The sequence below is a fragment of the Perna viridis genome, chromosome 2, assembly GCF_037379345.1.
Source record: "Perna viridis isolate PV_CMFRI_1.1 ecotype Kerala chromosome 2, ASM3737934v1, whole genome shotgun sequence".
Classification (NCBI taxonomy): domain Eukaryota; kingdom Metazoa; phylum Mollusca; class Bivalvia; order Mytilida; family Mytilidae; genus Perna; species Perna viridis.
In genome coordinates, this window is record NC_142446.1 from 42,013,814 (window position 1) to 42,026,255 (window position 12,442).

At 32.4% G+C, this 12,442-nt stretch overlaps 1 protein-coding gene across 1 annotated transcript in view; it reads left to right on the forward strand.

The window, feature by feature from the left end:
- LOC148625134 (uncharacterized) overlaps positions 1-6,635 on the forward strand; it is a 68,138-nt gene extending 61,503 nt beyond the window's left edge. Inside the window, exon 94 of the mRNA XM_088568442.1 lies at positions 5,614-6,635. Within this exon, the coding sequence (XP_088424568.1) occupies positions 5,614-5,825 (212 nt within the window). The 3' untranslated portion in view covers positions 5,826-6,635. The remainder of the gene's footprint in view (positions 1-5,613) is intronic.
- Positions 6,636-12,442: the final 5,807 nt, after the last annotated feature.

Consider the following 12,442-nt stretch of genomic DNA (forward strand, 5'->3'; position numbering starts at 1 on the left):
AAATTTATTTCTCTTGATCTAAGCAGAAACTACACGTATTTATCTTCTTTCCTTAATTTGCAGTAACATTCACCTTTTGAAAATGGAAATGGACTTGTATTAAGTCTGTATTTATAATTTATTGCAAAAAAAAGGTCCTCCCACTTTAAATTATCTTGTTCAATCCAAGTGTAAATATTATTAAACATGAGTTTTTCAGTTTTTCATTTTTTATGCAATTATATTTCTTTTACTGTTTGTCAAGATTAAATATTTGAATAAGTATGCAAATGATTACTGAAACTTTTGAATGATTTATTTTTATTCTCAGTAAAAGATAATTATTGTGAGCCGTTACTGCAATATTTTTCTGTAAATATACTCCATCTTGGCTTACTTTGGATTATAGTTGACACAGTCTTTTCATTCCTCCTCTGATCTGTTTTGGACTGGACTAACAATAAAGTTCTTGTTACCATGGTGACAAAATGTTGTAATATTCCAGATCCCTGTGAGGGTGTTACCTCTGTATTATATTTGAGTAATCCTGATGACTGCGGTAGCTACATATTCTGTTCTGGAAGTATACCATTTTACCTGTCATGCTCATCAGGCACATCATTTAATGTTGCTTCCAAGTCTTGTGAACCAGATCCTTTCTGCACATGAACTTTACTTGCTGAACAGAAACTATTTAAATAGTGTTACAAACTCACTAATTCTACATGTATGATTGTTTTCCTTACATTTACAATATTATTGTCATTTGCCGTTTTGTAACTTCGTAAAACCCCAACTTATCTTGATTTTTTGGCCTTTTATGAAAATTAATATTTTTTTAGAATATGCAAGGGGTCCATAGTGACTTTTTTTTAAAAAAAAGTTTTTATTTGAAAAAAGAAGCTTTTTATATACTGCATTTTACTTTCCTAAATAGCCATAGCTGAAGTTTGTGGCACTTCTACTTAGATTTTTATTAATTAAATGGTCTATAGTACTAGTTAAATTATTGAAACAGTATATCCTAAGACTGTTTTCTATACAGTAGAAAAAGAAAAGAAAAAACAATTTATTTAGCCAACTAAAAAGTAATTTGTAATTTTTTAATGAATGTAAAACTAGGTTTCATTTATAAACCAATACATCATGTGTAGTAGGTGGAAAGTTAGAACATCTTTATATTCACATTTGATAGGAAATGAAGGATTTATATAGAAGGCTTGTAGTGATGTTTAGTAACCATAGTAACCATCATGTTAGTCTCCTAAGAAAACATTTTATATTTGTTTTACTTTGTCATAATATAAACTTACTATTTGTGGTTGAAAGTTATTAAAAAAAATAACTAAACTGGCTATTCTGTTAGAACTATGTATAATGTGTATTGAAATTTGAATTTGCCATGGAATCAATTTCATGAGAAATTTGTATTTTTGAGCATTCTTGGAGTTTTAATATTAAATTCTTATTTCACTGTAAATATTTTTAATGGAAAATTTAATACTCAAAGTTGTAATTTGTAAAACAAAGTAAGGAGATTAATGTATGGTTCTCTTCATTGAATATGTATTAACACGTACTATACCCAACACAGAAATATTTTGCTATATCCAAACACTTGCACTTTTTGACCAATTTCTTGTCCATGTTTCAGTTTCTTGTGAGTCTGCCACTTCTGTTGCTTATTATCTTGATCCTGATGACTGTGAAGGCTATTTTATCTGCTATCCTGGAATGCCACCTTATAAACTAACCTGTCCATTTGGACAGTCATTTAATTTGGACCTTTATGTGTGTACTCCGGATGCATCCTGCTTAAATGGATAAAATACATTTATATCGTATTATGTTTAAAAATTCTTGTCATTTTGTTTTTGTTTTTTATCTGAACTAGTTAGTAAAATATTTTTTTTCAAATATTTTATTTTAGAATATATATTTTATAACTACTTGATAAGGATGCTTTGTTGTTTCTTTTTCATCAAAAAGTGCTCAAAGTAGAATATATTTTCCAAAGATTTTTTTTGGTTTGAAATCCTACTATTTTGTCAGAATTCCATGTATAACATATTTTAAAAGAACAATTTAATTTTGTACTAAGTATTTACTTGATCATTAAAGATTGATCTATATCACATATCATTCATCTGTATGCCACAAACGGAATTAGTAATACGAAAGCTTGCATGTATTTTAAGCAATGTGATCAATTCTTTTAGAATAAATAGAATGTTATAAAACATTTAGCGATGATTTCACATGCGTCATACGACTCAAGATGGTTGTCCTAGATTTTAGAATTTCAGAAATTTACATTTACTTAGTGCTTTGCAATCTGACCTTCACTCAGAATTGAGTAGACATTGTTTTGCCAGTTATTTGCATGATTTATTCAAATTAAGCTTCGCGGTCTTAAAAAGAAAAGCATGAAAGGAAATTGTATTGTTCTGTTTGCGCATGTTTGAATACGAACTTGAGATGTGTTGTATTCGTCAAAAGCATGTTTAAAGCTGTTGTTTGAGAACTGATATGTGCATCTTGGACTGATCGTTTGGAAAGACTCAAAATCTTTGAGAAAGATATGCTGTGTTAGGCATCTCCGGAAACTAACTGCTTGCATGTAATATTGACAATCATCGATGTCCTGATGCATGTGTGATGATGGTCTAAAGATCGTGAAAAATGAGCATGCCCAATGTAAAAGAAATAAACTGCTGTTAAACAAATGTTGTCATGTTCCAGCTTCATGCAAAGGTGTGACCACCGTTGGAGAAGTTTATTTTGCTGACAAAAATAACTGCAGAGCATTCATTTTCTGCTCTCAAGAAACACCAATAAGTTATTCATGTCCATCTGGATACCGATTTGAATTGTCAGAGAAGAACTGTGTGGTTGATGCAAGCTGTAAATAACTCCTTTAACCAGTCGTGTCTACATGGCAGCTTTGATATTCAATAAGAATGAAATGTGACCAACCGTTACTAATTTTAAACCTGCCGTTAAGTAATTCGACCAGCTATTATACATTTAAGAAGAACATTATTTGTATATTTAAGTGAATTTGAAGAAAGAAACAATGTTAAGTTATATTTTCATGAATAAATAAAAAAATCGTCTTATTAAGTTGTTGAATTGTTTACATAAACATCTGACAGTAATTTATGTAGTGGAAAGTTTTATCTATTCCCGTGGATACTGTTGTCCTTACGACTTTATTAGATAATTCCTTTTCAAGTCCGACAAACATGTTAAGCAGATGTTTTGCAAGTGTTGTGCAATATTTAATGGCAACATGGCAAGTAAGAATTATAACTGCAAAATGATGGCAACTTACCTTTAAAACAGTTTTATTCAAAGACTAAGGATGTCTGGTTTCAACATGGTTTTAAATGTAAATTTTATGTTGATACTGCTACAATATTATGAAAAAATTTATAAAAGAAAACCAATATATATCTGAAACGTCTGACTTGTAAAGGACTCCAATTTGCTTGTTACTGATTTGTGTTGTAGGTGAAGCAGGCATCTTGTCTTCCTATATTTTCTATATTTGTGCTATTTGCTGTTTTTGATGAGGATTCCAAATGGTTGAACAATATTCTAATTTGTCGTGCTAGAGCTTTGAATGCATATGCTTAAACTTTTTCTAATGATATTTTGAGATTTCTTCTGAGGAAGCCTTAGGATTGGTTTGCTTTTATAGTCATTTTGTTGGTATGCTTATCCCATTTCAAGTTTGATTGTAGAGTTACGCCTAAGTATTTAGTGGAGTCAACTTTTTCCAGAGAATGAACGTGAATTTTATAGGTCTATGCTATTCTCTGAGTTGGCAAACCAAATTTTAAAAAAATGCCTGTGGTTTTATACGATTTGCTTATGGGATTTGTTTGTATTTTGATGGTAATTTTGGAAAAGATTTGATTTACTCATCGGTTGAATTACATATTGACGATCCTACCTTTGTATCCTATAATAATAGTTGGAGTCTAAGTTTTCTTCTAAATACACATGAAGATTTCACACATATTGGACTTCGTGATCGACTACCTCTTTCTCCAGTGTTTTGATACTATTATTGTAGAAATACAATCAATACCTGATTAAAACGAACTAGGTATTAATGTGAACTAATTGTGCCACTCTGAATGCCGATCTTCTCCGTCGACCTCATAACAAATATAGTTCAAAAGAAAATGGCACTTGGCCAGGTCTTTAATCCCAGTTTCCGATATCAAGATGACGTTCTATTATTAAATAATCAAGGTTTCGATGATCTTTTAACACCACATCTATCTCCAAAATCTTGAGATCAGGACACTCAAGACACTAAAAGATATGTCTCATATCTTTTTATACTTGAATCGGTTGACCAAGAGGAAGATTGATAACTAAACAATACGACATACGTGATAAGTTCTCATTTAGAATTGTCAGATTGTCTATTTGTCTACTGCAAAATTCGTTTGATGCTGCATATTACAGCTTACCATCCATACACAGATTTTTTTAATCGTATAAAATAATACAAATAAGTTATTGGAGTAAGTTCAAGTAGTGCCAAGACTAAAGTCATTACTTCAAAAACTTACCGATCGACGTCATAAACTTTTCTCTAGGACTAATTTTGCTAACAATGTCGAAGTTTTTTGCTTTCGACTTTACGTCATATGAACAACTCGATGGTTGTTTCTAGAAAAGCAGAAGACGCTTAACAAAACGCTATCCATGGTAGATACTCCCAGTTTGTAGTCAAGTCCGGATTGCACATTTATTTGTTTAGAATCTGAATTGTATACATAATTTGTGTTATGAATGTTGTTTTTGTCTGTTATCTTGGTTTGGTTTTTGTCTTTAGATTATAATTATCCTTTTTCTCGTTCAAGTCATGGTCTCATTGCTGTCTATTTACTCTACCTAGCATTGCGATAAGTTGTATTTCTACAAAAAATGAATATTTTTCGCCGACCTCGTTAAAGCTATAACTTTTGTTTTGGTCTGGGTTACTTATAAATTTGTGTTTTACATTGTTTCCTTTTGTTTGTTCTTTGTTAATTGCATTTCTTTTTAGCATTTTAAAGTTTTTTGGCGTCGCTTTATTCTTGGTAGGAATTTTTGTCATCCTGTTATTTTTTCATCATTTAATTTATCTTATAAAAATGTTTTTGTTTTCACGTTTTGAATTGAAACTAATAAACTAGAAAAGTTAGTTATCATTCATTATCCATGAGTGATTATCTTTTACCAAAAGATTTGATAATGTTGCATAATAGAAGATCTTTCAAATAAATCTTAAAAAATTAATAATCAAAGAAAGCATAACACAATAAACATAAAACTAACCCCCAGAAAAAAACCGCTGCAGAAACAAAACAAAAACAAAAATACTAGGAACTAAAATTTTAAAAATTAAACACACACACACAAACAACAATAAAAACAAAACAATGAATAATAAACAAAAACTACAAATAAACAACTAAAGGATAAATCAAACCCAAAATCCAAACAAAATATGACACATACACACACAAACGAGCAGACTAAACCAACTGATCCGTTCACTATACCACAATATTGATTTTTTAAACCTAACCGAAATTAGTAGTTGCATAATCTCACTCTTGATTTATTTAGCATTTCCAGCAGAACCTTCTACGACGACATCAGCACCGACTGATCCCTGTAAGCCTGATAAGCACAATGTATATTTCGCAGTACCTGGTGATTGTAATAGCTTTTATGTTTGTTCATTTGGTACAACATATAAATTTCGATGTGCAGGATCTCTGGTGTTCTATCCGAATAGGAACGCATGTGATGTGAATGATGGCACGGTACAATGTTAATGACGGACATCATTATCTTTTATTTACGTTTTGAATACAATGTTGATATCAATCGATACTAAATGCTTTGATTTTAAAGGCGAGCTATTTGTGATAACATGAGGTTATGTAAATATAATTTACTCTTATTTAATTTCCACGCAAATTTCAGTATTTTTTTTTTTTTTTTTTAATTTTCCTCCTTTTATTGAATACATAAAATCTCATGAAAAGCATATGAACAGTATTTCAGTATCTTTGTGAAGTTTTGATAATTCATAATTTATAGATAGTGTATTTCTAAGTGTTATGATTGGTTTTAAATGGTTTTTAAGGTTATCGTCACCATTTTGTAGATATTAAAAGATTTTCACTTTTAATTTTTGTTTAACCCCTGACTAATTTACAGTGTCGATTGTAGTCTGCAAAATATTGTATGTGACTTGTTTTATGTATGTTTGGCACGATTTATGTGTATGCATGTGTGTATGTGTGTTTCTTAGAAGATAATGAGCGTGCATTTATAAACAAAACAAAAAAAAACAAAAACAAATTCATTGAAGCTTTGGAAGAATTAACTTATTTGTTTTACGAATCAAACTGTAACATGTCAATTGACTTCACGTCTCGATTTTGCGTCAATATTGTATGTTGGTTACAAGTTTGAGCTTTCTGTATGTTGTGGTGAACTTGTTAGTATGGTCGTATTCATGTTATCTTATCCTTGAATTTTCATTTTGTTAGTTTACTTATAATTATGAAAATTATGTATAAACACGAAATGCCTTTCACATAGAATCATGCATAATAAATATCATTGTTATTAATGAATTGCCGTGCTTTTGTTGTTGTTGTTTGAATGGCGTCCAACCTTTACACCCAATACAAAACATAATAATTATTAGATCTAGTAACTCCACTTTGTCTATATCGTGATAGGGATGTCCATTCCTACCTCTGTCCGTCTTTCCTACTTTCTGTTACACATGGAGACCCATCTCTTACCCGTTACTCCTCCTAAACCATTGAACTGAATTGAATGAAACGTTCATAAAATCCTTTTTACATGTTCCAAATGTCTATTTCCTATTGTAGATTTTGATCTGATTCAAATTGGGGTTCCACAAAGCAAAACATGGACTTTGTCATATGTGAATATGAGGACACGGGGGACTCATCTCTTATCCTCCTACATCGCTGAATTGAATGTAATAAAACTTTCACAGATTTTTTTTACATGTCCTTACCGTGCAACACCTGTTTTAGATCTTGATCTGAATCAATTTGGGGATTTTGCAAAGCAAAGCATGGACTTTGTCTTTTGTGAATACGGGGTCATGGTTATACTCATCTCTTACCTGTTGCTCCTCCAACACGACTGAATGAAAATGAATGAAACTTATACGGAATTTTATACATGATCCAATTGTGCCCCTCCTATTTGTTCCGAATTAATTTTGGGGTTTCAAATTTTCACATAGGAAAACATGGACTGTCATTTTTAATATGGGGACGCATTTTTTCTCCATTACTCCTCATACATCATTGAATGTATATGAATGAAGCTTGCTCTTATTTCAGATTTTGATCCCAAGCAATATGGACATCAAAAGGTGCATATAATATTGTTATCAAATGGGTAGTGGAGGGCATCAAGTAAGTGAGTAATGCTCACAGTTTTTTTCTAGTTGAAATATTAAATTTGTATCTTGTTTAGTTGTAATTATGGCTTCCTAAGAAAAATAAGAACACTTTGTTAAATTATTATCCTTCAAATGATTGAAAAAAAAATATTATCATAATAGCAACTTATTAAAAAATTCAGGTACACAGATCCAGAAAGTAAGAATATCGAAATATCAAATCATGGTTAGCTCATGTACAAAATCATGACTTGAACATCTAAAATACAACATAATAGAAAGGAAAACATCAATGGATATGGTGAAATGCAATAAATGTCGACAACAGAGTATCGCACTTATACATTTTTCTTACGTTTGTAAAATTATAGAAAAGGGGCGAGATAGAATAGATAAATGGTTGTCCATTTTTTTTTAAATTCAGCATACCGGATCTAGATACTGTAAATAATTCTTTTTTATTATTCCTTTGTTTTTGAATTGCATATTTCAATTTTAAAGGTTACTTTCACTCTGAGTTTACTTCCTTGACCCATTTCTGTGAAGCCTGTTTGATACCTATTCCGGTTTGACTGAACATCTATCGTTAGATTCGCATGCGATGCTCTGTATAACCTAAATCCAAACAGTAAATACATTCAGAGTTCACTTACAAGAAGTGTACAACTCTTAAAGGTCCTGACAACAAAAGTGACAAACACGAAGGAGCTTAAATGCACGCACATTTCAAAACCTCATGGTGAGCTCAGGTGATTCGTAATCATGAGCAGTTCCCGGTTCATTCAAGACACTAACCTTGCTGTAAATTAAGGATCTCGTCCGATGAAGGAAGAACATCTGTGAAGAATGAAGAAAGTACTTATTACATATGTTAGAAACAATGTAATTCAGCGATGGCTGTGGGGGAAATTAAGTACTTCTACATCTGTTTTGTGTTTTAACTTTGAGATTTTTGAGATAGTTACTTACTTGAGGAGTGTTTAAACTTATTAGAAAAAAAATTACGATTTAGAAAAAAAATCTAAAAGGTTTTATTATGTGACAGTTTAAAGAAATATGTTTCCGAATGGTCTTTTTTTAGCCAGCTAACTTGTTTATTTGAACTTTCCTCTTTTTTCAACTCTGGATTTGACTTTTTATGAGCAACGGCGGAACGGGTGTTTCTAGAAAAGCAGAGGACGCTTACCCTACCAGTGCACCTGGTCCATGCTTCCAAGTTTTAGAGGAGTCCGAGTTGCTCATTTACTTTTGTTGCTTTGTGCGTATTGTTTCGGTTATTTAATGTTCTTTGTTGTGTTTGTCTCTGGATTACATTCTTGTAATTTCCGATAGAATCTTGGTTCCCTTAATTACTCCTTAACAATTGTTTACTATTCATTCACTATGTTGTCTTAAATTATTGTAAAAATTAGATACAGGTTAAATTCATTATCACGTTTTAGATGGATACTTTTATAAAAACGGGTTACAGAACCTGTCATTGTCGGTTTTATCTAGTTAACTAAGCTAAATAGGCTAGGCATGATGTACATTTTAATGAACACGTGTAGTATGTAACACGTGAAAAGAAATCCGCTTTGAAATATCAATTCGATAATTTGTAAGTACAGTCATCAGCATTATGTACCAATCTTGTCGTATGATAGAAGCAACACACTGTCGTTTAGATGTGTTTCTGTAATAATAGTCGACTAATCGAAACAATGTTAAATGACTTAAATAAAATGTTATCAAAGACGGAGAAAAAATATCTTTAGACGTATTGATAAAGTCTTAGCTAGACAGTTCACAAAATGCGATATCTTCGGACTAACCGCCTCGGTGATCTCATAGTCCCTTGATCGCCTTGATTTTTGTTCCATTTCAGAAATATCATCTAGCTCCACGCAGCAGCAGACGTTCGTTTTGTCTCTCACTAACCGCTGCAGAGAAGTCTTTCGAAATTTTCGAACATTATATATTCAATTCAAGCACCGTTTGACAATCGGATAACGTAACAATCATTCAATCAATCTTATATTCATATTGATATTGCAGCTATCAAAGAGGACTTACAAACAGGTAGCCTTCCAACCTACTTAAATTTTGACCTACTTTTAGTGGTCAGGAGGGAAAACTCACAAATGCGATCATTTTAAATCCGGTTTTGATTTTCTTTCATTTTTGTATGATTTCGTCTGCCTTTATACAAGAAGTTTCTTAATCTTAAGTTCTCCAATGTATACCTTTTTGGGTGTTTTATAAATGGTGTAACTAAAAGGGGTACATGAGAGATTAAAACCATAACACGAAGCATCTATTTTAACATCATAGAAATACAAATGTATGCATTGTCAATGCGCAAAAGGGTTAAATATGATATAAGAACTCAGTCTTTAAAAATCATTAAAACGTCGGTCGATATGGTGTATCCATTTGAGTCTCCAATCATTTTTTGTGCTAGTAGTTTAGATAATATTGTCATTCTTTAATATAATCTTCAGTAACCGCAAGCATTCCTTAAGTGGACATCTCTTTTTTTCTATATGGTGTGTATTTAGGTATTCCATAGAGTTTGTTTGTTTGTTTGTTTCTTGGGGTTTAACGTCCGAGCAGCAATATTTCAGCTCTATTCAGACGATGAACATGAAAAAGATGATAAAATGAACATGAAATGATGATGAAATGAAAAAAAGGATGGGACACAAGGATAATAGGGTCGACAAATTTTGATTGCCACTAGAAAAAGGGGGCACGGGCAAGGTCGGGCAATTTAGCCTCCTGTGGCGGAGCGCAAAGGTTCCTACTCCTATCGAATACTACAGCAGGGTAACGTGCGAGGAACGTGACATCTTTCCCCAACACGGTGCACTACTATGGTTTGTGGTCAGGTTTTCCGTATTATAGCCTGACAACACCAGCATGTAACATGCCAGGGGTACCCCATTCCGTCGCCTGGGGCACACATCCCAGTTGCTTTGTGGGCAGAGCGCCTAGCCCCCGCTATGTTTCTGAGCACTATTTAGTCGCATTTTACGACAAGCTTTGCGCTGCTGCAGGCCTATTCTTTTGATTATAGTATTTTTGTTGGGGTATATTTCCACTTGGTTATCTCTGAAATTATTTAATATTTTGCAGCGGCGTAGCCGGACATCGAAGATATGTAAGCAGGGGATCGGGGGTGGGGTGGGGGGGTGGGGACGAATAACATTTTTTTTATTAAGGTAACAGCTTTGAACATCCATTTTAAAACTTGTTAAATGATTAGAGGAAGGTGTATAAGTTTAAGGAATCACATCCAGCTTTCATTTTTTCCTTTTTTTTTCGTTTTTTTACTTCTCGTTTTCTTTTTTTTTTTTGTTTTCTGATTTTGTTTGTTTGTTTTTGTTTGTCAACCCTCTTTCATTGAACCGACATAACGCAAGCATAAAGAAACCTGTTCGACGGTAGAACTATCAGCAGTTTCATCTGAAATTATGCTAAAACAGTTTGCAGAATTACACTCATCGACGATCTGCTATCGTAACTGTTGGCCACAAATATGAATTAACTCATTCTGTATCTGGTTTGATAGATATCTAGTGTTTGGGGAACTGCTTTGTAGATAGTCAGACAAAATCCTATCATTTTCTGCCCTAAATTTGTTAAGAGCAATTAAATTACTTTTATCTCGGTATGACCACGTAGGGGAATGTTCTGCTTTCTACAGAAATAAATAGTTTTCAGAATACTTTTCACGATAGTCCTGTTTCTTAATATTTTATTTTTGAAATGAGCAGCAACTCAACATTGAGACAACATCATCCCTTTTACTTTCGGCAATTTTCATAAAATTTTCACTCATTTCAATACACTTGTCATGACCAGGTTGGCCCAAGTGTCGTTTTATCAAAGTTGTAAAATTTGCCCAATCATTTACAGGGGTTCTTACAAAAGCATTATCAGAACTATTGAATAAAACGCAAAACAAACAAATCGCTGCATTTTCTAACTCGGAATATCTTAACCAAGAATGTTTATCGAGCCATGTTCGATTAAAACCCCTTTTCACTCCACGAATTTCTGAAAGAGGAAATACCAACGAATCGGGAACAACCCATTTATTTTTCAGTAGAAAGAACTTTTGTTTGTCGTCAACCTTCCCCTTGTATGATGTAATATCAAAGTTTTGTGGCTGTAATGATTTAGACCCTAGCGTATTGTCCATACATTCAGTGCTACATGGAGCAGGACGAGCAGACACATCTGGCTCCGATAAAACTTGACGTTCTATAAACCCTTGTATTTTTTTTGTATCTGTGGAAGCAGTTTTTTGCTGTTTTGAAAAGTATTATGTTAATTTACTCTGTCCTTTGCTCAAAGTATGTTCTGGTGAAGAGGGATGACTTCTCTTCATTTTAATTAACATGTAACAGTAACTTTAAAATGATAATGTTTAATAACGAATCGTCGATTAAATCGTGTTTATCCCAGACGCATATTTGTCACGTCAAAAGAAAAAAAGAAAAATAAAATTGTCAAAATAATTTGTAAGCACATGCTTACACTGCTTTAATGATGCTACGCCACTGTTTTGATTTAGGTTATACGTTATTGGTTTTCGTCATACCCGTTTTTTTTGTACGCTTTGTAGGAGTCAGGACTCATAAAAAGTGTAAATGTAATATAGAATGTAAAGAATTCACAAGATTATTTGTATTATGACGTCATGACTTACAAAATAATATATTTAAAATTGGCTGCTGAAAATAATTTTTAAGTTAGTAAATGATTTTTGTGAGCTATTGTGGCTATTGTCTGTACTTTCAGGTTTGGCTTCAATTTGTTTTTGGCTTCGAATATTTATTTGTACATAATTTATTTATGAATCTTGAACTTTCTAAGTATTTGGTTCTAATACTGCTGATGAGAATGTACTCTTTTAAAAACGTGTGTAGTATTCCGAAATTTGCAATGCTGAAATTATCCAAATCGTGACTTTGCAAAGAAAAAGCAAAATGCGCGGTTGAATAACTG